The sequence below is a fragment of the Silurus aristotelis genome, assembly GCF_946808225.1.
Source record: "Silurus aristotelis genome assembly, chromosome: 14".
Classification (NCBI taxonomy): domain Eukaryota; kingdom Metazoa; phylum Chordata; class Actinopteri; order Siluriformes; family Siluridae; genus Silurus; species Silurus aristotelis.
In genome coordinates this window covers 25,512,216-25,538,404 of record NC_139587.1, presented here as the reverse complement: position 1 = coordinate 25,538,404, position 26,189 = coordinate 25,512,216, and the positions used below count along the sequence as shown (strand labels likewise).

The following is a 26,189-nucleotide window of genomic DNA, read 5'->3' as shown; positions in this document are numbered from 1 at the left end:
CCATCACCGGGTTTCATTCCGCTGTGGAAGTCATCGCAACACTGCACAGGACTCGCTGGAGAAGAATGTCTCAGAATAAGTGTGTTTTTACATGTGAAGGAAAACCTTGTTCAGTACTTACCATATAGACACATCCTGCTGTAGTCGTTGTTGCTGCTGTTGCTCATGATGTTTAATTTCAGATTTAGGATCCGATTTTCGGCTCGAATATGTACAGCTGGATATGATTGTTAGCCATAGATAATTTAAGACAATAAAGTTTTTGTTCCTGTTTAATTTATAGCAATGTCACACCTCTCAGACGATCGCTACAAAAAAAAAATTGCTGCACATGCATGTGACTCTTTAGCTCCGCCCACAGCACGTTTTTACGAGCTTGGATGTTTTTAGAGATAAACGTAAAGCTGTATCTTACTTTTATAAATTTGATTAAACTAAAGATTTTTTATAGATATGGAGGTATGCAGTTCTACTCTATAGGTATAAGATTAAGCTAAAACTGTGTTTTATGTCCCAGATTTATTCCAAAAAGGTATAGCAATCTTCGATCCACCAATCGATAAAAAGGAGGAAGAAATAAATAAATGCAGAAAAAAGCAGAAAAAGAAAATGAAGAGCAAAAAAATTTAAATTCTACAACTGTCAATTCTACATTAGAAAAAGAGCACAAATCACCAAACAATTATTATGTAACTTGGCCACAGAGGTTTTCCAGTTAATTCAACCATGCTAATGATTACAGTTAGCATGTTTCTCTTCTAAGCGCTAGCACTGATATTCATTCACCGATATTACAGTCGCAATTCCATTTATAAAAAAATCCAGATTCCAGATTAGATTATTCACTCCTTTTCCCCGAAAACCTTTGAAAGAACGTCTACAAAATCTTGTTAAAGCGTAAAAGAGCACATAAGCGCCATGAAAGCTAGCTTTGTTCCAGGTTTCGGTGTGATTAGCATGTCTTTTGAGTTGCGCTTCAAAGAGGGCTCTGTTTTTTTTTTTTTTTTTTTTTTTGTCTTTATTTTCCTCTCACCCACACTGCTCCAAAAAAACCAGCACAGAAACTGCACTGTGCTCTGTGACGAGAACACCAACGACTCGCTAAAGCTGCGATGTTTCCCTTAAAGCTCTGACTCTAAACACCACTTTAAATTCAAATGCACCCAGGTGCATCTCCCCTCCTTATTTATTGCCTACGGAGGACCTGAAGTGCAAAACGAATGAACAATCAAAAAAAAAAAAAAAAAAAGATGACAAATCCACGTTGCAGCATTAAACCCCAGACAATCTGGAAAAACTAAAGTTAGGAATGAACCACGGTGGTATAATTTAAGATGAATTACAGTTTGCCATTTTTAGTCTGATAAGAAATGCAGCCAAAATTTATAGTTGACAGCCCATTATACAATATTATTCACACCACTGTTGTTTTAGGTCTATTTATGTTGGGTTCAATCTTTTTTGTTTGGAAAATAAAAAACAGATGATGAAATATTTGTTAAAAAAGTTTCTTGCCATCTTTCTTTTTTACGTAGTGGCTTTTAAGTTATTTGGTTTTGGCGTGCTTCACTCAGCATTCTGGATTCACTCCAAGAAGTTCACATTGGTCATTGTGTGCTTTTCCAAGCAACACGAGAGTGAATCCGAAACATGCCCTTTTCTTTCAACGTTATGCCGAGCACTAAGTCTTCAGACAATCATTACAGAACAACCCAACCTGCCCCATCTGCCCCATGTAACACCATGTTCTACCAGATCTCTGTATATGGTGCTTGAGCTTGTATCATATTACTCATCATTTACAAAAAATGGCTCCAGATTAGACATTTTTGCTTCCTAAAAAACACCTCCAAGGAAATTTCCTTTCACTTTCAGGGTAGGATTGGATGCTTGATGATAGATTGGAAATACTGTGTAATTGAGCGTATGGATTAAATGTGTGATTGAGATTTTAATATTTACAATTTGTGTAATTAAATGAATAAAGAAAATGAATAAACAAGTCATTTTCTCTTTTTCTGCTTCTGTAAAATTCAAATGTACATTTTGTTTTCAATTGTGAAATAAAAACGTATGAATGCAATGAACACACTGTTAAATTTTTATTTTACTGAAAAAACTGTTGATGCCTGATTTAGTTATACTGAGTCTTAAATCACCATCTGGAAGACTGTTAAACTGTGAGTGGTCAGAAACTGATATTAGCACCAACTGAAAAAACAAAAGTTCTATGTCTTTGTGTTCTTTGTGTACATTACTACAGTAACAACTAATTTACATACTGTAATTTTCATCAAAGATTGATTTATTTGACCTTTTATGAAGGAGCCTCTAGTGCTAAATTCAAACAAAACTTCCATCCAAAAGATCCATGAGGTTGCTGTGGAGAGCTAAACTCAAAAACCATAAGGGTTTGGACCATAACAAATATACAAATTTTCTACAAGGCGTACTATTTCTATGGCCATGAACAGTTAATAACCTCAACAATGATGAAACTATAAATAAATGGACATTCAGTGTCACCCAGATGAAGCCTGGTTCCTATTAAAAATGTCTACTCATCCCATCTCAGGTAACTTTTCCTTGCTATTGTGGCCACTGGTTTGCTCATTAGGAATATATTTAGAGGGACTAATTTATGATGCTTAAATTTATGGTCATAATTCTGTAAAGTGGTTTTGGGACAATTTCCACTGTTAAGAAGAATAACATTATAATAAATTGAAATTAAGCTGGTTCCCTGGTGGTCTAGTGGTTAGGCTGCGACGCTCTCAATGCTACGGCCTGTGGTCGATCCCCAGCCATTAGGGTTGCACAAGCCAGTGCACTCTTAGTGCCGGTCCTAAGCCCGGATAAATGGGGAGGGTTGCGTTAGGAAGGTCATCCAGCGTAAAAACATGTGCTAAGTCAAACATGCGGATCATAAATACGGATGATCCACTGTGGCGACCCCTAATGGGAGAAACCAAAATAAAGTTACATTGAAATTAAGCTAAAAAAAAAAAAAAAAAGCTCTTTTAGAAGCTATAAACAAGCAATAACAAAAAACTAATTTGTTTCACAGATTTTGCACAATGTTCTTAACATAAAACCAGAGATTTTAAATTGCTGGGGTAATCACATCACCCTGCTGCTGATTATTGTCTTCCTCGCACCCTATTGTGCTTCATACCTTACTCAATAAATGCAAAATCTGTGTACAACTAGTTTAGGATGCGTTTTTATACATTTATTTAAAAAAAATTTTAATCAATATCTGTATCATTTGCTGTTTTACAGTTCTACTTCTTACAGCAGAAGATAGGCAGCTGCAAAGGTCTCAAGTTGTCATTGCCACACTCTATCATCCACTCTAGCCTTTTCCCACCCATAAAGGAAAACAGAAGTGCCTCTGTTTTGTTGCATTATGTAATGACATATTTTAATTATTTAACAACAGCATTTAGACTTACATTAGAAGGGAATTTTAAGTAAATAGGCTTTCTGGGCTTTTCATGGTACAGAGAAAAGTAGATCCAAATATAAAAAATGCTGCAGGGTTTAAAGTAGTCTAGTTTTTTTTTCCTTACTCAAGCCAGAACTGTGCTGAAGGTGCTACAGTACATTTCATCATTACACACACCCATAACCTGCCTACATTCACAGCTGGATGGCTGACAAGGCAGACGGCCAAACAAACATTTTTCTCACAGCCTGTCAACAAAAGCTCGTTTGCTCACCAATAATATGAAGACGTCCTGAAGAAGTATTCTGTGAGCCAGCACAAAAAAGTCGTCTCTGACGAAGGTAACTACAGAAAAGCCAGTGGAAAGAGCATAGAAATGTTTGCAGCTAGGTGGTGGAACAAACTTCTACTTGATGTCGGAACCTGCCTTATCAACTAGTACTTGAATTTGTGGTAATCCAATATACAAATATTTTGCTTTTCAAAAAATATATATGCTCTTCCAACCAAATTTTTTGTCTGATTATATTCTGTGTATAATTAAACCAGTATCGGATGTAATTAATGCATTTTTGTCATAAGTTCCAGATAAGGTGTAAATGTATCTGAGGAACAAATCAGACCTTCATGCAAGCTTGTTTCCAGAAAGGTGTACAAAAGAGATAAGACCTTGCATCATCATAACATGATTAGCTGTAATATATAACCTTATGGATGAAGAAATTATATGAATAGTATAAAAGTGTTTTTTTGTGCATCAACTGGTATATTGTATTTTCATCAAGGACATTAATATGATGACGGTTAATGCTGCTAAAGTGTTGAGTATCTGAATGCATACAAGAAATTCTGAAGGCTTTAAAAAAAAATACAGAATACAGTAAATACAGTAATTACGAAAATAAACCACTCGGACGTGTGCTGTTATGAGAAAACTATCAATGATGGGCCGATTATTTTCCTATAAAAACAAAACCTGGATTGTTTTACTCCTCTAATATTACATTGATTGTTCATTTACTATTTATTAAAACAACACGTGGTACTTTTTATCTGTTTATAGTTACATTTAACGTAGAAAGTCTGATAGACAAGGTTCATTCTGTGATCACTTATGTTGTAGCAGTTGTAAAGTATCATCCACCAGACTCATATTTTTTCCTATACAATATAATATTAATATGACAGACGTTAATGTTACAGATGAACCACACATACACAAAAAAAAAAAAAACACTGCTTCAGTGATAATACAGTTTTAAAATTTAGGTTTGTTGGCTGAACAGGTTCCTTGAATTGAGTTGTTTAATTTTATTTGACTTATTTGGTTATATAAAGCTTTTTATTTACTTGTCACATATACATTAGAGTGAATTTTATCTTTTACTTACCCCAGTCATGTTAGTTACCTGGGGTCAGCCATGATGTAGCCCCTCTGAAGGTTAAGGGCCTTACTCAAGGGCCCAATAATGGCAGTTTGGTGATACAGGGGCTTAAACCTCTGACCTTCCAGTCAGTAATCCAGAGGCTTAACCACTGAGCTACAACTTCCCCAATAATGTGAATTATCTTGTAATCAATCAAATCTATAAGATACATTCTGGAATCTAATTTGTTGATTTCTGTTGGTCTGATTTCCATTAGACTTTTGACAACTAGTTGCTCACATGCAGAAATCTACTGGACACCATTAGGGACCATTAGGACATCATTAGGGACCAAGTTTCTATAAAGGTTGCTATGGTATGATGATAAGGATTTAATTAAATGCGTATTAAATTAAAGACATGCCATAATGAAATACATTTGGTTCTGGTTTGAACCGTTTTTGTATTGGCAACTATTAGACTTTCTGTTATGTTATTTTTTTTTTTAACAGCGATAATAGGAAACTTTTTTCAAAGTTGCTGTTCTAGAAATGAATCAATGCATTTTGACCAATCAAGTTCTTGATTAGTTGTTCCCAGTTTGCTCAGATTTGTCATTGAACAGCTTGAAGTCTTTAAGATGGGAAGTGGTGCTGTAGCTCAGTGCTTAAGTCGTTTGACTTATGGCCAGAAGGTTGTAAGGTTGCTCAAATCACAGCACCAGCAAGCTGCCACTGCTGGGCCCTTGAGCACTTAACCCTCAGCTGCTCAGTTCTAAGTTCCATTCCCAAATGCCGTAAACTTTTTTTTTTTGTCAATTGTGTTTTGCCGAATAAAATTTTTGAATCTTTGGATTAGATTTTTTTTCCACTTGAGGGCTTGTGTTGAATATTTTTAGTCATATTTAGATTGTATTCACCCACAGACCTGCAGGAACATATGCCGTTACATAAAACACCGTTCACTGAGTTCAGTCCCTCACCATCAGCTGCTGAGAATTTTCCCACTTCTGTCAACTGCTGATCTAAATTTGAACGTGTGACGTGAGACCTAGAGAGTCACACATAACACGTGCGCTGTATCATAATGCTGGAGATAGAATGTGGATGAGATTTTCGATCACACAGAAGGAAAGATTAGATCTCTCACCCCTACTATAAATTATACGGCGCTGATTTTTCGTCAGATGGGGAAAAAATTGTACGCTCATGTAAACCATATAATAATAGAACCGAGTTTGTGCACGGGGGCATTTTTATGCTGAGTGGGTTTGGGTCTTCCAGGTTAAGTGAATAGAAAATGTAATTCTACTGCATTTACATTCAAAGCGAAATTATAAGACTTGAGCTTTGTGGTAACAGTTTGGCAAAGGGCCTCGAATGGCTGAAAAAGTCAGGTGTCTCAATACTTATGTTATAAGAGACAAAAAATTATATGTACAATGATATAAAAATAAAATCCATACCGATAGTTTTTCCAGGTTCCGCTCATTTTTTTATTAATAATTTTATATTTGTTTCCTATAGCACATTTTCATGATTTGGTACTTATTTTTGTCAAATGTTTGTTATACTAATTTTTGTAATACTATTTGACATGGAGTGTTTTTTTTTATTTTTATTTTTTATTCAGCATTCATTGTAGAAATTATCTGATTAATGGGTTATTAGCAGGTCCGATCCAACCAAGCTATCGGTATCAGTAAAATCCTTATCCCACTCGACCTCTGATTGGAACATAATTTCAAAAACTGATCGTTTTCGCTATCACTGGCATCGAATTTCCTTAAGACTTTCTCCGTTATATAATTTCTGGGATGAGCTAATCCCATGCCGCTTCAACCTCAGCTGCTGGCTTTTAAATAAAGCATAATTCTACTTAGGGGACAGCAATGACAAGCAAGGTTCAGTGGCGGTGGACTCATATGTAGGACGTGCGACATGATACACTGTACTCTATACATTTATACAAAGACTACATGAGAGGTGCTTTTTTTATATAATAGGAAAGGAAAGGATATGGGCGATGGGACCCTTAAGACCCAATGGAGGGCTGGTTATTGTGGATGAATGAACAATACTGTAGAAATAATGCCAAGTGTGATGAAGAGAAGAGTAAAAAAATACAGTATAAGAGCAGACAGCATACAGGTCATAGTCACATTATAACAAAGGAGGTTGCCAGAGATAAATAGATTCAGAATATAAATGTATAAGATAGAGACTGGTGGTGAGGAAAACTTACTGAGCTGACACGAAGAAGAAGCTTCAAGAGGAACTCAGACTAAAAAGTCCATCCACATCCAGGTGATGACTGTGTATTTTATGGTCAAAAAGCACAATGGTGGTACCAGGATTCTTATATAAAAATATCGGATTAGTACAAGTACAGTAGTTAAGTAGTAAATTTGGGGGGGAAAAGCTGCTTTCCTCAAATCATACCCATTATTTACAAAGTCCCGTACTTGAGTAAAAGTACTTTCCCATATGTATATAAGACTTAAGTGAAAGTACAAAATATTCTTACTCCTGAATGACCTTAAATGTGAAAAGTAAAAGTAGTAATGTATGAAAAGTGTGAATAATGGATGCAGTTCAGGGTTCCATTCTCCTGCATATCAGACCTTAATAAGAAACGAAGACACACAGTGAGAAAACCCTTACTCCATTCACACAGATACAGTACAGATACTTACAAAATATACACAATCACTAGTTTACTGTCCACCAGAGATCAATTAATCAATATCTTTATAAAGTGTTGTGGGGGTTTTTTTGTGAAAGTGATCACGCCTCTTTCTTCTTTTCTGGATAGGGATTAATTAATAGGAAACCTTTTTGATGCTAAAATTTATATTTGCATTCTATTTTATTCTGTAAAGCTGCATTGAGACAATGTCCATTCTTAGAAGGTGTATACAAATAAAACCAAAATGAATTAAATTGATTGGGAAAAACATGTCACCAGATTTACGCACGTTTCTGTCATTTTGTTCATATTCCTTAATAAACATAAAAGATAAATATGCATTCACATACACATGATTTAAATATGGTGTCATAAAAAAATGTTTTAATACAGTATTTTTTTTATAATTTTTTATAATAGTTAAAAAAATATGTATATATATATATATATATATATATATATATATATATATATATATATATATATATATATATATGTATTCCTTTTTTTTCACTATTATAAAACTATATATATTATTAAAAAGTATATATATTTTTTTATTTAAATTTTTTATTTTTTTTATTTTACAAAATACAAAATAAATGATAAAATGATGAAAAGCAGAGAAGCAGAGCTTCCTGGACAGATATGGCATGTTCTACTCCTTTTTATTTTTTGTTCTTTTGGATGGCTCATCGTAATTGTTTATATTCATAGATTTGCTTTGGACTTTTTTATTTCGAAGTAAGAAAATCTAAACTAAGCTTCACAATGTTTTATCCAATTATAAATAATTGAGATAAATTCAGGTTTATAGCTTGATAGAGCAATTAATCACAAACCAACAAAGAGCAAAAACACAAAGCATTTTTCAAAAATGACAAAATGATGGTAAACAGTGAAAATGTCCTGTAAAAACACCAAATGTGCTACATCTTCTTGTTGTTGTTCTACTTGGATGGCTAGTCTTAATTGTCATTATTTATGGATTTGTTTCGGGCTGCTTCCTTTCAAGTCATTAAAATGAAATGAGTTTCACAAAATGTACAAAATTGCACTCATCACCGATCGAACGATTTGAAGCTGTCAGTGTCTCCTTTTTGAATCGAGATCTCCTTATCTGTAAATTGCACTCAAATCTAGTAAAATACAAATAATCTGAATGCTCTTTTAGGGACCCAAAGATAAACAGTATTGGGGCACCTGACGTTTCCAGCCATTTAGGGTTCCACAAACTGTACACAAAGTTAAAGGCACAAAATTGTACAGGATGCGATAGCATCACACGTTCCTATCACTTGATCCTGTTCCTGCATGACAAGGCCCCTGTGCACAAATGAAGCTCCATGATGATATGCTTTCCATGGGTTGAAGTAGAAGATCTTCTGATATAGAGTTCTGACCTCAACCCTAGTAAACACCTTTGAAACGAACTGGAACGCTGGCCCAGGACTCCTCACTTCACCTACATCACAACCTGACTTTACTAACACTCATGTATCTAAATGAGCACAAATCTCCACAAACACACTCCAAGATCCCAGAAGGTTATACCAACAGTTGAGAACTAAAAATGGAATGGGATGTTAAAAAAGGATACACCAATCTCATAGTCAGGACACACAATGCCATCGAGCAGGAGAAAATAGTTTACCAACCCTTTCTGAAGGTGACTGAATGTAATTAAGGGTAATGATTTCTCTGGATCGAAGAGAATAAAGGAGTAATGAACATTCCCCATATCTATGCCAATAATAAACAAATCACATTTCTTATCTGCTGCAAACCACTCAATAGAACATCATTGATCAAATTTGTTTTGACAATGCATGTTTTTTTTGTCACAAGAAAACTTCTGATGTTTTCCTATTGCCGTCTGTGAGTGTAACACTGCACGAATCCAGCTATAAAAGATGGCGAATCGAATCCGATGCCCTTTTAATGACATTTCGGACCTTCAAAGAGAAAATGCCGACCCCGAGAGGATCTCGAGCCACCTACAGCCACATGCCAGCTCCAGTTAGATCCCAGTTTATGAACATTTCCGACTTTAAACAAGAACAACCTCTTAAATCAAGCTCCAAATAATCTTCTTCGGAGTTGGTGTTGAATTTATAATGATCTCAGATGTTAGGTTAATTTATGAGTTGCTCAGAAGCTGAAGACTGAAGACTCGATCGATTAATCGAGTAATCGGATAAGTAGTACTTTTTCTTTATTTAAAAGCAATACTAAACAAGAGAGAGAAAATAAGACGGGTCTCTTAAAATGTACAAGTAATTTGTTTCCTTTGTTAAAATTTTTTTTTTTTTTTCTCGAAAAAATTAACATTTATTTGCCATATTAAATCAAAATACAAATACAGACGCTCCTCACTTTCATTCACTTTACGAACTTTCGCTAATACGAACAAACCTTTGCTAAAATGTAAATCTGTTCAAAGTTGAAAAAATTCAAAACGGAGGAGAGCCGCCGCGAGACCGTAACGAGTCGACGTGATCCGCACTGGACTCGGGCGAATCAATTTTTTTAAGTACATTTTTTAAATAAATTTTTATTATTTCTAATTATTTAATACAAAATATTGTATACAGTATTCCGATCATTTCGATTCGTTATATATTTGATTGTTTATTTGATAGTATTTATAGCTCTTACATTATTAGGAGATATGCGATGTCAATAACGAACACAGTAACAACTTAACGTAACAAATAAACGTGAGTCATTCAAAAAGTCAATCTGCAGCGTCCGTGTAGAGTAGGTTATAGAAAAATATTGATTTATTAATATATGTAATCATAATATGAATATAAATCCCAAACTTTGGAAACTTTCTTCCTTTTTCTTTGGCCTGAATCTTCTCCTCGACCCTCGCTGTTTTCTATCCGTTCCTTAATTTTTCCTTCTGCGGCGTCTTCTGTGTTACCTGTTCAAAACTCTCCAGAGTTTAGCGGGTGGTGCGTCAATAATAGTAGTCCGTGGGAAACACAGTGCCCCATGTGTAGTTAAATGGACTAAACAAAGCATCGAGGCAAATAATCGAATTACTCGTGTTACTCGAGGAATCGTTTAAGCCCTATATTAAACTGAATTGAATTAAAAAATCCATCACTGAACAGTACATATCAACAATGAGGGAACTGTAGTGAATGGAGATTTGGTATCACCCAGATGAGGATAGGTTCCCTTTTGAGTCTGGTTCCTCTCAAAGTTCCTTCCTCATGAAGTCTCCCTGTCACAGTCGCCACTGGCTCACTCATTAGGGATAAACTTACAATTATAAGGAGCAAACTTATAGGCACTGAACTTAGACATTTGTTTATACAACTTTATAGCCTCTTTATCTGTGTAGAGCTGCTTTGAGACAAAGTGCATTGTTGCAAAAGTGCTATACGAATAAAAATGAATCGAATTAAATTAATGACACGAATCAGTATTGTTTAACTGCTCAAGATTTGTTTTCTGGACTTTAGTCTAATAATGGTCCAGAGGCAGCATTAAAATCATGGCCAAACTTCTGAGCAACTTGTTATTAAACCTGTGAACAGCAGAAGATGAGTCGATGTCGTTCTATTCAATCCTGAGCTGTTCCACAAAGACATTATGAGAAGTTAAAAAGTCTAGTACATGCAGACATGTTAGTTTTAATTCACAAGCATTTTAATAGTGATTTTCTTTTCTTTTGCTCATGTTTGTGCACAAAAAAGCTATAGATTATAAAGCAGTGAATGCAGTGGAAAGAAAAGGAGCAAATATTGGCATCTAAGCATATCAGGAGTGTCCTGGTTTCATTTTTGCCCAACAATGATTTGATGTTGAGGACATTAAAAGCATCTTTATTTTACCATTTTATTTTGTGGGGCATGAGAAATTTCATGCATAATTCTATTTGAATGAGTTTTGTACTAGTTATAGAGGGGTTGTAGAAAAGGAAGTGGAATAAATATACCCTGAAAGCAGATTGTGGTCAGGGAAAGGGTGCGGCTTTCAAAGCAGCCTCAATCTCGTAGGCTTTAATACCTTCTTACATTAAAGCAGAAGAGAGATGAAGGCAAATCCAATTAGCAGGAATGGAAATAGGACGTTTTTTTTTTTTACCATGCACTGCTTCAGGAATGCCCATGCACAGGTGTTCAGACTCAAGAATCAACTCTTTGAGACGCGCAGGAAAGGGGTTTGGGGGTTGTGAGGAGCGCATCTGGAGATGATTTGGGAACTTACCGGAGTCTGAGTAGTCTGGTCGGCCGAGATCACGGAAGGAATAGATGAAGTCTGCGCACTTGTCGCTGTGCACCTCCCCGCGCGAGCACAGCTCGGAGAGCAGCTCGAGCGCCTTCCCGCACATCTCATCCTCCCTTCCCGCAGGCATTTCCCCGCAGCATCCTCATGCAGCGCGCGCCGCTCCGGCTCGGCCGCGCTCATCCAAATAAAAACACGCGCAAAAACCCCCAGACTCCCTACTGCAGGCGCGCGCTCTCAAACTCGCTCCATCTGAACCGCATTCAAGCGCGCGTTCAGATTAAAAAAAAAAGAAAAGAAAATAAACCATTTTATAAAGTTGTTGGTATTTATTTTAATTTTTTAAATATTTTTTTTCAAATTTTATTTATTTTATTTGTTTTATTGAAAAAGTGCGCTCTCGCTGACGGCGACTGCACGAGCGCACGAGGAGGCGCAGCGCGCGAGATCCACTTCTTCCAAAAAGCACCAGCCTTGGAGATCCCAGTTTGTACAGACCGACGATGAGGCTCCTCCTTCTTCTTTTTCTTCTCCTCCTCCTTCTCCTCCTCCTCCTTTTTCTCCTCCTCCTCCTCCTCCTCCTCCTGCTCTTCCTCTACTTCAGTTCACATTATCAATGTTTGTCATAGGATTCATTTATCTGACAGAATGAATCTCAAAAAAATACTTTTAGTTCGTACAAGACTGAAAAATCTGTGACTCCAGCAATCATAATTTAAGTTTTGTAACTGCTTCATCATGGGTATGGGTTTTCAGTTCACCTACTGGGATGTTTTAGAAGTTAGGAGAAAACCAGAAAACCCAGAGGAAAGTCAGGGATAATAATAATAATAATAATAATAATAATAATAATAATAATAATAATAATAATAATAATAATAATAATGGGCATGGCTCCGGAGATTTTGCACATTTGCACATTGTCCATGTGCCTCACTGGTTTCCTCCAGGTACTTCAGTTTTCTCCCTAAGTCAAATAAACATGCATTACTGGCTGACTGAAATTTCCAAAATGTCTGTGCAAGATTTTGTGTGTTTGGTTGCCATTTCCATTCAGCGTATCCCCCACATTTGTGCCCAGGTTTCCCTGAACAACTCTATAAACTCCAAGACCAACTCCATACCAAAACCAATGCAGGTGACCACCTCATGAGTCTGACTGAGAGAATGCCATTAGTGTGTGAGTAGCGCAGAAGGTAATTATTTAGTAGAATGGAAAATATAAAACATATTCCAATTTTTTTGAATACATAATTCCATACCTGTTCTTATATAGTTTGATGTCTTCAGTATTAATGTACAATGTTGAAATTAATAATAATAAAGAAAAACAACTGAAAGTGTATTGATTGGTATTATATTTATTATAATAGCCTTCTGTGCAGGCCTAAACTCTATCAAAATCACTGACTTACATTTTAATATATTTTATTTCCATGAATATGTATTAAATTATTAGTCAAGTCTCTGTTGCTTTAACCAATCAGATTTCCAGTTGCTGACTCCGAGGTCATCTATCAGGCATTGGATAATGTCTGCCTTTTCACGTCCTTTGATTGGATGGTCAGAGAGCGCACTAATCAGAGCTCACTAACCGCATTTGTAGCAAACTGCCAAAGCTCAAATAAATTTGTGTGGATTTATTAGCTGTTTTTTTATTTTTATTTGTTTTTTTATGGCTGACAGAGGAGAAGAAATGTGTTTGGTTGCAGGACAAGGATATTTACAAGACGCACTTTTCAAAAAAAAAAAAGCTGGAGGATTTTTGCGTTTTCGTTTCTTTAGAATTTGCAGGAAAAACTCATTTTAAATCCACAGGAAAACCATAGTCATGGAAAAAATGTACAACAACTGTATAATATAATGTATAATATACACCCAGATTGCTTTTCTTTTAGAACCTACTTGAATGAACAATAGATATTTGCTTTATGATAACATTCTTTATTTCATAAAAAAAAACAAAAAAACTTTTTTTTCTCTGCAGTTTATTTGAAAACGTCAACATGCGTCAGACAGAAGAGCATAATGATGCTTGTCCACAGCTTGTTACTCTGGGTGTTGCTTGGTAGCTCCAGAGGATGTCCCATTCCTTATTTCTTACATTGACTCACATGTTTAATGGGAAATATGATAGGAAAGGAACGTTTGCGGTTTGTGGTAATTGCATATTCATAGAATCGGGAGTTGTTGATGAGGGTAAAAGGAGGTTGTGTGCCAATTTTCTTTTGTTACTTCAATTGTTCAGTTCAACACAGCAAAAAAATAAATAAATGAATGGTCTTCAAAACTATGTAAGCAGATCAAAAAAGCTCCCTTGTGTTATCTCTTCTATTGATTTAACCACTGGGCATGTCTGGTAAGTGAAAACTCAAAAAAAAGAAAAAAAGAAATAAATAAAAACCACAAGGAAGATTAGAAGATTATTTGATTCTTCTTCATGTTTTTTTGAGTAATATAATGATAAGTAAATTCATTGGGGGGGGGGGGGGGGGACCCAATGAGAAAACTGAACAATAAGACAATAACTATTGGAAATCTCTCTGAATAAAGCCTCTATAAAAGCATTCAATCTCATTTATGAATCTTTTTTTGTGAAATGGTTTCAGGGGACACAACACAAACATTTCCCCCCACTAGAATCAGATTCACAAAAGTTAAAGTAATGCTAATTTTCTCTCTGTGTTCCCAGGTGCATGTTGATAAATGACAATACGCCACGAGAATTTTTAAATGCGACACAAACAATAAAAGGTAGAACAAATAAATCGTGAAAAAAAAAGCAACTCTTTATAGCGTAGCGTGTCCTAAATCTTGCATATATAACATTATAATAATGCAGCTAAGCCATTGCAGTAGTTCGCTCACAATAGACACGTAATAACTTCCTCCGTCTAAAAGAGATGAATAGATTCACTTCGAATTGCTTTTTTTCAGGTCACTAATACGAGTTTGCCTAAATGTTAAATATATTAATGTGTGTATTACAATAACATATATACAGTATATTGTACATTTGCAATCTCATCACATTCTTGAGTGCCGATTCGATTCGGAACTATCTGCGTAGTCATGATCAGGTCTTGTACAAATGCTCTTATAAATGATTCACAGATAAATTCGATTCATGATAAATGAGGCCCACTATGTCTGATCCACCCAAACATGCGCTATAACCAGGTATCGCGCTGTACTGCTTTGATAAATACAGTTTACTTCTTTATTCTCGAGCATCCTCTCATTCATCTCCTGTTGTCTATGGCAACTAACAGAGTAAACTTCCACACAGAGAGATTCCCTGTTCTGCTACATAAACTATTCATGGCTCTCTAAAGGCTGCAGCCAAAGCTTAGATACACACTCCCCCCCCCCCCCCGGTGCTATAGACATTTTTTCTAAATAAAACACATACACAGACTATTATGGATTATTTCTCACTGTAGTTTAATCTACACCACATGGCAATTTGTATACTGTGATGTAAGTATATTCACTGAGGCCACCTATTTTCAAACTGCACACTTATGCACTGTGACTTATCTGTAGACAGTCGCTGTATAGTGTAAAATTCTGTAAAGCTGCTTTGAGACAATGTCTCAAAACTCAACCACTTTGGTTTGATTTTGCTACTGCATAATTATAATATTTGTCTTATTACTAGTCTACTCTCATTTCTAACTTCCTCTTTTATAAGTGGTTGGCCAAGGAGGAGATTTATGGATGTGGTGAGGGAAGACATGCATTTAGTTGGTTTGAAAGTGGCAGATGTAGAGGACAGGGGGGTATGGAGACAGATGATCCGCTGTGGTGACCCCTGAAGCAGCGAAGAAAGAAGAAGAACATATTTCATTCAATGACTATGAGACCAAAAGGAGTTTGATGATAGATATGTCAGTGCCCAATTTGTTAATGACTGTCAAGTGAAGAAGTGGTAGCTCGGATTTTTAATTAGAAGGTTGGGAGTTCAAATCTAAGCATGACCAAGATGCCAATGCTGGGCCTAAATGCCCAGGTCTATGACCTAAATGCAAACTGTCTGGGCTATGGTATATAGATTTTTTTTCCATTTGTTGATTCTGCATTATTAAAATGATCAGTAAATTAAGCAGCAGGCATGACTGCTCCAGGAAGTAAAAAAAAAAACTGCTGATTTTTATGGCAAGAACCGAAACAGGCAGAAGGCTCATTATTAAGATCCTTCGAAAGGAAAGGAGTAAGAACCTATACTGTGTGAGAATGTAGAATAGAGGAACTGGAAGTGGGCATGGTGTTGTTTGCAATTCACTGATTAAAAAAACAGAGCTTTTATTAAGATTAGTGTATAAATAGTTATATAAAGAGCGATAAATGCTGGTGTGCTTTCAATGGCTTCAATGGCACTTGGGCAAAGAACATTGGCCAGCTGACAGAGTAACAAAGTCTTACTGAGAACTGACTGAGCTGCAGGTTGGAATTAAGACTTATTAAAAATAAAACTGGATTGACGGCAGTGAGGACAGTCGCAAGGGTAAGCAATGAAGCAGAGTCCCTGATCTTACACTGAAAAGCTCTGGGGCAAAAAAGACAATCATGAGAAGAGTCATTGGCTCCTGCAGAGAATGTGAAGTTCATTGGTATACCGCTTGACTTACATGCACTACAATCTACCTTGACAGATTGAGCCATCTTTGTCATGGGCATGCAGTTAGGAAATTGGGAATGGCCATCGGCAGACTTTTTTACATTTGCCTGGAAGTTTTTCAGCAACAACTACAATAGTAACTGCACCTTTGACCATTGCAGCATTGGCTGATTGTTTAACTGCTTGTCAGCCATATCACAGATGCATGTGTCAGTAAATGTGACAGGAGTATGTGTGTGTACCCTAAGGGGTTGGTCCAGTTCATGTTTTCTCCTCTAGGGCCTATGCTTAGATCTTCTTCCTGGAAAAACTGAACAGAATAACCACAGCTTGCCTCCATGCTTAGTGTTCAGATCCACTAATAGGGAAGCGTAAGCACCCAAACTGTGTTCTAATACAGAGTAAAGGAACCGGCAATTGACATGAGACAAGACAAGTGGCAATGCACTAACAAAGACCAGAGCTTGGAGAAGATCAGTATAGATGCCTCTCAAAGAATAGCTGCATCTCATTGTTTAATCTTTAGACTCACTTGACTATAGCACAAGACTGACTGAGCACTGACAGAGAAGAGCTCAACCGTGAATGTGCTGCAGTTTGGAACTAAGACTGTCCCTTGGCAAAAATAAAACCAGACCCTTCACCTGGTACAGCTAATCAAATGCTTGATCTATTTTAAGTATATTTACCTATGCACCAATTGCTATGTACTCATTTTATTATAAGCTACATCTACACTAATCCGAATTTTAATACAACGTTTTCGTCTGAAAAAACACTATCGTTCAAAAAGTTCAAAGTACCAAAAGTTGCTTATCCACACTGAAATTTCTCAAAATGCTTAGGTCCCTGTACTGCACATGAGTAAAACATAAGATGCTTTAATGTCAGTCATTTCCGCCTGGCGTTCATTTACTTTTTGGCTTTTCGAAACGTGGCTGCAATATCGAGAAAAGTCACCATCACATGACTAAAAATGCATCATCGTTTTCCACACTATGTGGAAAGGGTGTTTTCAAAAAGCTACGTTTTTGTTGACTTAAAATGCCGCCTCAGAGTGGATGGTCCAAAAAGTCCAAAAAGTCCAAAACCGAGTAAAAAAATCTGCATTTTTAAACTGTATTTGGACATAGAGATTCATAATGTATGTACAATCCAAGATGTACTGTATATGTCTATTCATATGTCTATTCAGCTGTAGAGATTCATATGTACATTCAAAAGCTCAATGAATCTGTGACCTAATAATATGCCATGCAAACTGACTGTAATGGCAGATGAATGAGATCAATTCCTCTGCAAGAGCAACTGGTGGCCTCACCAGCGATCTATGTAAATATATCCTAGATTATGCTGTAATTAGAGCCTGAATACAAAAGGACTACAAGCAGTGTGATATCTGGTTTTGCATTGAATATGATGCTCTAGAAGCCATAGCAACGAGGTGCACTAAATCAATGGATCTGTGAAAATAGAAAGAGAAGGCAAATTTGCTGGCCTTATTTCCAATGGGGAGCGTGATTTATCAAAATTGCCAGAAGATGCTGTTTCAGAGTGTAATTTGTGAAAATATTCTGTTGGTGTGGGTGATGGTTAGGATTTAGGAAGAGTGATTTGACTTGAAGTTCATTGTCTTCCACCTCAGCAGGTTGAGGCCTCTCGATGATGGTCGTGATGCTAGGAAATCATGAATGGCAATAGACAGACTAGATGGATGGATGGATGGATGGATGGATGGATGGATAGATAGATAGATAGATAGATAGATAGATAGATAGATAGATAGATAGATAGATAGATAGATAGATAGATAGATAGATAGACAGACAGACAGACAGACAGACAGACAGACAGACAGACAGACAGACAGACAGACAGACACGGTTGGAAATGAAGGAAGGAACTTCAATAGTAACTCTGCACCTCTGGAGATTTCAGTGTTGCCTGATTGCTTAACCTCAGCCTTGTCAGCCTGATTTCAGATGCATGTGTCAGTAAAAGTGACAGTAGCATGTGTGTGCACCCTAAGGGGTTGGTCCAGTTCATGTTTTCTCCTTAGGGGTATGCCCTTAGGTATTCTCCCTGGAACAAAATAGTCAAAATAGCCCTAGGTGAAGAAGATTTTTGAGAAAATGTCAACATTTATATACGAGGTGGAATCAAAAAGTTTCGAGACAGGCTCTGTTTACAAGAAAGTACTTCATTTATTTATGTTTCCACACCACCACCTTTAAAATAGTCCCCTTGCAAGCAATACTGAGCCCCCAGCATTCCTGCCACTTCTGAAATGTGACCTGAAGGTCTTCTTTTCGAAGCGTGTCAAGCACCTTCTGAGATTCGCGCTGGATCTCAGCAATAATGTAAAAACGAGGACCTGTGAGCCGAATCTTCATCTTCGGGTAAGTCCGCAGGAGCCAAATCTAGTGAGTAGGGTGGGTTGCCAAGTTTTTACATTTTCAGGGGTTGATCTCGTTGAAGGTCTTCCTGATCTCTTGTCGTCTTTCGGCAATTTTCTTCCGCTGTTGAGCATCATCGCCTTGTTTCGAACGTATATGTCATGTCAAATGTCTCTGTGGCAGATTTGCCCAGTTCCACACAGAATTTCACGTTTGCACTTTTTTCTATCCTAGACATCCATGATGAAATCGCAGACGTGGTAATGCGTGTGGTCAGAATAGCACCAGTTAGCACTGTTAGTCTCAAGACTTTTGATATCACCTTCTAAAAGCTGTACTACTTACTATTGACCGGAACATTTTCAGGAACCCTTTTTAGTAGTGCTTTAGAACCCACCAGGAATGAGGTAAAACTAAATCCTTAGTGCAGTTGATGTGAGTAAACACGTTCTGGAAGGACTTATCCGGATGGTATTAGAACTCATTTCCGGGCTAAGCTTGTGTATTAGCAAATTCCTTTTTCCACACCATATGCATCGTTGTTTAAATAGCCAAACCGACCAGAATGCAATACAATATTGTCATTATTAAGCACCAATATACATTTCCTTCAAACCGGTATTTAGTTATTTATTTATTTGCTCCTAGTAAAAAAACTAAAAAAAAACTCGTGTTTTAATTAAGCCATTGTCCTTAGTGAAAAACCCATCATCATCAGTCTAAATAGACAGGATAGGGGCAGTTCTCTCCATGGCAATGAAGATGCAGCAGATCCTCCTGGATTATTTATAGAAAAAACAGGCTGACCATTTTTAGCTCAGAACAGATGATCCTAGATCAGTTTGATGGCCTGATATTGAGCACCTTAGTCTTTTGTCTTTTTATTCAAGCTATTTGCAGCAAGACATGACATTTTAGCTCTAGAGAAATACCTAAGTGTGTGTGTATGTGAGTGTGTGTGTGTATGGGGGTTTTCCATCGACAAAGCAGACATGTTCCATCTTACGTGCAGGATGATGTTTTTCTTATTTCCCTGGGTGGCCCAAAAGGACAGGTCTGCATTCGAAATGACTTTGATGTATTCCGGGAGAGAGCAATTAGACCCGTAATCCTAGATGAAGCACGGTATTGTGCTCTGCGAAGGTGCGCTCGACTACATGGAAGACGCTAACGTGAATCGAAAAGCGCGCATGAAAGAGCTCAAGAGCTTGCTTTGAATTCTACTCTAACACACTCCGCTTTTAATGAAGTACCTCGTTCTGACAAGAGCAGCTGACCCAGATCTAAAAATCATTCACCACAACCCTACGTCTTTTGCTTCATTGACAACAGAATTACTAAAGCGCACCTTTTCTAGCGTTTTTTTTATATATTAGCCTTTGTGTGCAAAAGGTAAGATCATGTTGGAACATTTTGAAGAAGCACTAATGGCCCTTCTACAAAAGCAATTCGAACAAAAACTCAACATTAAAATGGATGAATGGGTTTATACTTTTGTTGTTATCAGTCCTGCACAATTTTAAAGCAATACTTTTTTTTTTCATGAAATCTTTTAAAATTATTTTTTGGAAAATGGATGCATTATAGATGTCTCACAGCTCAATGAATGCGCTATTAGCCAAAGTACATCCATTACATTACATTACATTTATCTCCTTATCTTATTACATACAATTACCTCTTTCATACTGCTGAGCAGTTAAGGTTTAAGGGCCTTGCTCAGTGTCCCAGCAGTGGCAGCTGGTACAGCCAAGATTTAACAACCCTTGTTTTGGACTCGATGGTGCCTGAAGCAGTAAAGCTATTCCATCTAAGCTAACAGGAGGAAACCAACCAGAAGCTACCAGATGGATATTTTCCAGGTTCTATTATGACATTTGCTGTACGGATGCATAAACATTCATGATCCCAGATACAGGATGGACACATTTAGCTCCAGGTGAAACAGTGATACAGCAAGTATTGTTTCTACAACTTAGAGCTCCACTGTCCAAGTTTAAACCTGAGCTTAGGTTACTGTCTTCTCATAGTCTGTCTGTCTGTCTGTCTTGGTTTCCTCTCGGTTCTCGGAAACTGATGATAAATGGACATTTTTTTGTATCATTAGGTGCAATTTATAGAGATTGTTTAGTAGGAAACTTCTAGAAGATCAGCGGTTTCTAAAATACTCAGACCAATAGACCATCATCCATGCCATGGTCAATAGGATCACTTTTAATGAAACTCCTGACCTGCATCTGCTTAATTTTGGACAGTAAATATATAATAAAAACAGCTTTATTGAACTGACAATCGGTGTTAAATGTTATCACTTAAACAGTTAAATAGTTTGGTAGTTAATAGTGAATAGACAATAATATGTTGTTCAAAAGCACACAAAATAAACTATGTGTTATGGGGAACAACTTAACATGAATATGTGTCATAATGCAGGTCCACACACACAAACATATGCTCCCCCACAGCAGGCTTATTTATAGCTAGCTAGCTAGCTAGATAAGAGATTTTGGACAGCCCCTATGGTACCTTAGTGAATTCATCTAGACATTATGTCACTTTAATACAATAATGTGTTTTGAAACGTTAACGTTCCTGAACATTCGGTCCTGCTGCGGATTCCCACGAATTTTAAGATAATCCACAATTTGCTGTTAGTTAGTTTCCAAATGAGAATTATCTGAACGGAGAATTATCGGGGGTTGACTGTATAATTCGATAGATAGTTGTGTAGAAAGAGAGACAGATAAACACTGCTAGATGAACCGAATAATATCCAGACAGACATATAGATTGATTGATCACAATAGAATATTGTCCACATACAGTTTATGAAGCTCCTTGTATAGATGACGCACACAATTGTAATAAACATCCCACATTTAAGACTCCTGACATGCTGCTTAAAATCGTTTATCTCATTAAAAACTTTTTTAGAAAGGTTTCCCTGAGCTATTGCCACACGGTTGATGAACTACTTTCAGTTTTTGCCCTGTTTTATATGTCGACAAGACTCTCCCCACAGATTTCTCTTAGCTCTAAGCTAGGTGCAAAGTCATATTTTTTAAACCAGTTTAAACCAGTCAGGGGAATGCATTTTCCTTCACTTCATAATCCCTATGGACTCATTAAATTTGTATTGCCTGAAGTACAAACAGACATCTAAATGCTATTACATCTGCCAGTTTGGATATTTTAAGTTATATAGAAGAGGGAGGGGCAAAAGGGTTGTTACTGAACTAAAAAAAAAAAACTAAAAAATCTGAAAGTGCACACAACCATATTCAGTGTTGATTGACAAAATTGTAATGATAATAATTATATCTTTACTCAATGTTAGAAACTATTAAAAATAACTTAACAGCTCTGTCTTTAAAATGTGATAGTGACAGGTTTATATCTAAAGGTCCCACTAATCTACCACAAAGTGGACACTTGATTTTTTCAAGCCATATGTGGCTCTTTCTCCAAATTGTTAGCACAAAGTTGGAACCACACAACTGTATAGGAGGTCTTTGGATGTGCTAGCATGACATTTTCACTTAACTTTACCTAGGAGACCTAAACATGTTCCAGCATGACAACGCCAGATCCATGAAGGTTATGGTTTATATGGGTTGGAGTGAAGGTGAAAAAAAAGGATCTCTGACCTCAACCTTAGCGAACACCTTTAGGAATGTGAATGCTGACTGCACCCCAGGCCTCCCCACCTCACCTGAATCAGTACCTGATACGCTCTTGTGGCTGAATGTGCCCACTAGTGGAAGATCTTCCCAGAAGAGTGAAATTTATTGATAAATGGATCTTTAGAAAGCACATACCAATAATATGGTCAAGTGTCCACAAACTTTTGTCAATAGAGTAAAATTGATGCCCTGCTTATAAAGTCTGTAATAGATTCCACGTATTGTGTTACATTAGAAATATGGTGTGGATATGAGGAGGTTTTGAATGAACCCTAATCTAAAGTTTCAGGCATTTAATACATTTTGAAAATCTCAAAGCAAAGAAAAAGTGATGGATTCAAATGATTTCAGCCATATACATCTTTATTAGGTAAAGCTAAAACATGTAGTACTAGCACTAAAGCAATCATTTATCCTTAATTTCCAAATAAAATGCAGTTAAATATTAAGTTGAGGCAAAATGACAGCAGTTAAAAAACATCTTAATTTGTTTGTCTTATTTGTTATCTACATTTATGGGCTGGATCGTGTCATTTAGCACCCACATGAGTACATTTGGTTTAGTTCGCCTTATGACTTGTGCTCAGTAAAACTTATAAAAGGACAAATCCCGTGAGAACGTGAAACGTGCCATAGCTGTGCTTGTTACTATGGCAACTATGGTGTCTCTTTTGCCAAAGGGTGCATCTGCGGCTAACAAGGTTAAAGCATATTTTTTCTATTCTCATCATTAGTTTCCATAGTGCCCATGTTCATTCACTATTATGCCACGATTCATAAAAAAAAAAACCCTTCACTGACAGAATCCAACACACTGAAAATAGCTATAGACTGCACTGGTTTAGGAAAATAGCTATCTTGTCAGCCTGGTCATTGACTACAGGCTGCAAACAAGGTCTCTTCCCATTTGGAGTTTCTTTGGAAACAAGTTCAGGCTTCTGTTGCATTTCTATATTTCCATGGAAACAGGTTTAAACATGTGCTAAAGTTAGAGAAGCTTGTAGTTTTTCTCTTCAGCAGGGTTGCTGAGACTCAGGCTGACTGTGTATTAAAATGAATGGACAAAACAATTTCATTGAATCAACTAATATGAAAGCATTTCATTTGTTCATATTCTGAATAAAACAAACAGTTTCCCCAATCAAAAATAAATTTTGCTTTAGAGAAACTAAACAAAAAATCTACATCAGTAGCTAGCTATCTAGCAAACACTAAATGAATAACATATAACTAACTTTAAACAATGTAAAATGCTCTAAAGATTTTTTAGCATAAAATAACAAGCTGTTTTCACTAAGAAACCTACACATTCCTTAGAAACATTTTGGTATGCTAAATTAGCCAATGGTAACTATCTCTAAACTGATGTTTTTGTTAATATTCATTGACTAGCTATCTAACTTAATAGTCACTTAAATGTTTAGCATTCTATTTAAAGCTTATGTTAGTTTGAAAGATGCAGATGTAGAGGACATAGTAGTATGGAGCCGAAAGAAGGAGAAGTTAGTTATCATTAAGCTAATTATGTTTGTTGACTAACCACAGTAGATAATTTTGTGGTCATTTCAGGATCTGACATATTAGCCTTACCTCCTAGCTAACTTATAGCTAGCTATTCAGACTCAAGTTAAGCATGTATATCTTATGCATTCCTGTAAAGCTTGTTTGAACATTTGTACAGTAAAAAATTAATGATTGAATGCACCAACCAATTGAGAGCCAAATGAGCAAAACTGATTCTGAATGGATTAAACAATTGACCTGAAACAACAATTGACCTACATTTTAAGCCATTCTATTTGTTAATTTTACATCCAGTCCTGGTCTAGCATCAAGCAACAACAATCACTCCTTTTTACATTTTTGTTTAATTAAAGACTTGAGCTGTGGCTAAATTGGCAGATGTCTCCAAACCAGCTGAACCCATAATCATCCCCAAACAGAATTTCACAGAACCTTCAAGAAGAATCTTCTGGAAACCCTTCAGTATTCATGACTGCAAGACTGCTGGTGTAAGTATCAGACTGGTTTTGTTGTTTAGTCATCACATCTGCAGTGTTTTATTATTTGTCATTTGTTTGGCAGTTACAGTTTGGGGGTGGAAACAGTCAATCCAATTTGGCAAGTGGTCACAGAGAAGCCTGGCGGAGGCTGGTTGGGTTATTTGCACAAATTTTCTTCCAAACAGCGAAATTCCATATGCATCGGATCTAAATGTCACTTGTCGTCCAAGCTAAATTCATTTCTGATGTTATTAACCCCCTCAAATGTCATCTCTTATGCAGCAGCACTGTCTGGCATTTGCCAACAAAAAATTAATGTTCTAGGTAAAACTCTTAACTGCAGCTAGTGATGAATAAATGGTTAGTAACTTATCATATAGACAGTGAAAGCGAGTGTGCAAGACATTTGAGAAATCATATACAGCCCTGGGCTAAATATTTGTCATGGGCAAAAAAGAGAGCTGACCTTAGAATAGGTTAAGCAGAACAGTTCTAAACCCAAATAGTTTGTCTGAGGTGAATCATAGTGTATAAACCTGTGTAATTATAACAGTACAACACAAAAATGGCTTCAATATAACCTCCTGGATGCTAAGAAATTACCCCTAAAAACTAAAGGGTAGCTAGCTAGCAATCAAAGAATAAAGATTAGATTGGATTAGATTCAACTTTGTCATTGTGTAAGGTACAGTTACAGAGCCAATGAAATGCAGTTAGCAACATTTTAGTATGCCAAGTTAACGATGGGTTACTTAACATAATCCCGGATTCTTTGATAACAGAGTGAGGTGTTTCACTATGGGAATCGCTTTGGGCGTGACCAACTACGAAAGCTTTTATGACACCACGTCTGTCTTGACAAACAAGTCGACCTGAGATCAGTCTCTGCCCCACCTTTATCCCTCAGGTCGACCCCTTCTAACATCATTGCAGCGAGATTTCTTCCCGTCCCCGTGCAAGGAGGGAAGTGCTGGTAAAACACCTCACTCTGTTATCAAAGAACCCGGGATTACGTTAAGTAACCCATCATTCTTTTTCTAACTTCGCTCTGTGTTTTACTATAGGAGATATAGACCACTCCCGGATTGCACATGATCCCGCTACACCCAATTACATGGGCTCAGGACGTCTGGCTCCCAGCACTTCATGTGCCAAGGACGACTCAGACACATCTAGTCTATAAAACTGCACAAAGGTGTGTGGCGTAGCCCAACCAGCCGCTGCACAAATTTCCTGAACAGAAACTCCCTTAAGTAGGGCCCTTTGTGAGGGGTAGCCCAAGACACGAACAGCTGGTCAGACTTCCTGAAACCCGCTGTTCTCCTGACATATGTACGGAGGGCCCACACTGGGCACAAGGAACTCAATCTCCCCTCCTCCTGAGATGAGAACGGAGGAGGGTGGAAAGCCAAAAGTTCCGTAACGGGACATCTATAAGAAGAATCCACCACTTTAGGTACAAACGCCGGGTTAGGGCGAAAGGAAACTGTAAACAGGATGGACTGACAGACAGAGCTTGCAGCTCGCTCAAACGCTTAGCAGTCACTAGAGCCACAAGCAGTGCCATCTTAAGAGAAAGAAATTTCAGCCCTATGCCATCCACCGGCTCGAAGGGGTGATGAGAAAGGGCCTCCAAAACCAAAGACAGGTCCCACTGAGGCACTGACCGCTGAGACACCGGCCTCTTATGGAGTGCACCTTTCAAAAACCGGCTAATCAAAGGGTGCCGACCCGCAGGTTC

The 26,189-nt window shown here is 37.0% G+C and overlaps 1 protein-coding gene across 2 annotated transcripts in view; it reads right to left on the bottom strand.

Moving 5' to 3' along the window:
- The window catches only part of syt9b (synaptotagmin IXb), a 54,386-nt gene extending 42,116 nt beyond the window's left edge, over positions 1-12,270 (bottom strand). The window contains exon 1 of one of the 2 annotated variants that reach the window (XM_083561067.1): positions 11,728-12,270. In XM_083561067.1, coding sequence (XP_083417193.1) covers positions 11,728-11,875 — 148 coding nt within the window. In that variant the 5' untranslated portion in view covers positions 11,876-12,270. Of the gene's footprint in view, positions 1-121; positions 1,339-11,727 lie in introns of those variants that run through there. The other variant, XM_083561068.1, reaches the window with a different exon arrangement.
- Between the last annotated feature and the right edge of the window lie 13,919 nt (positions 12,271-26,189).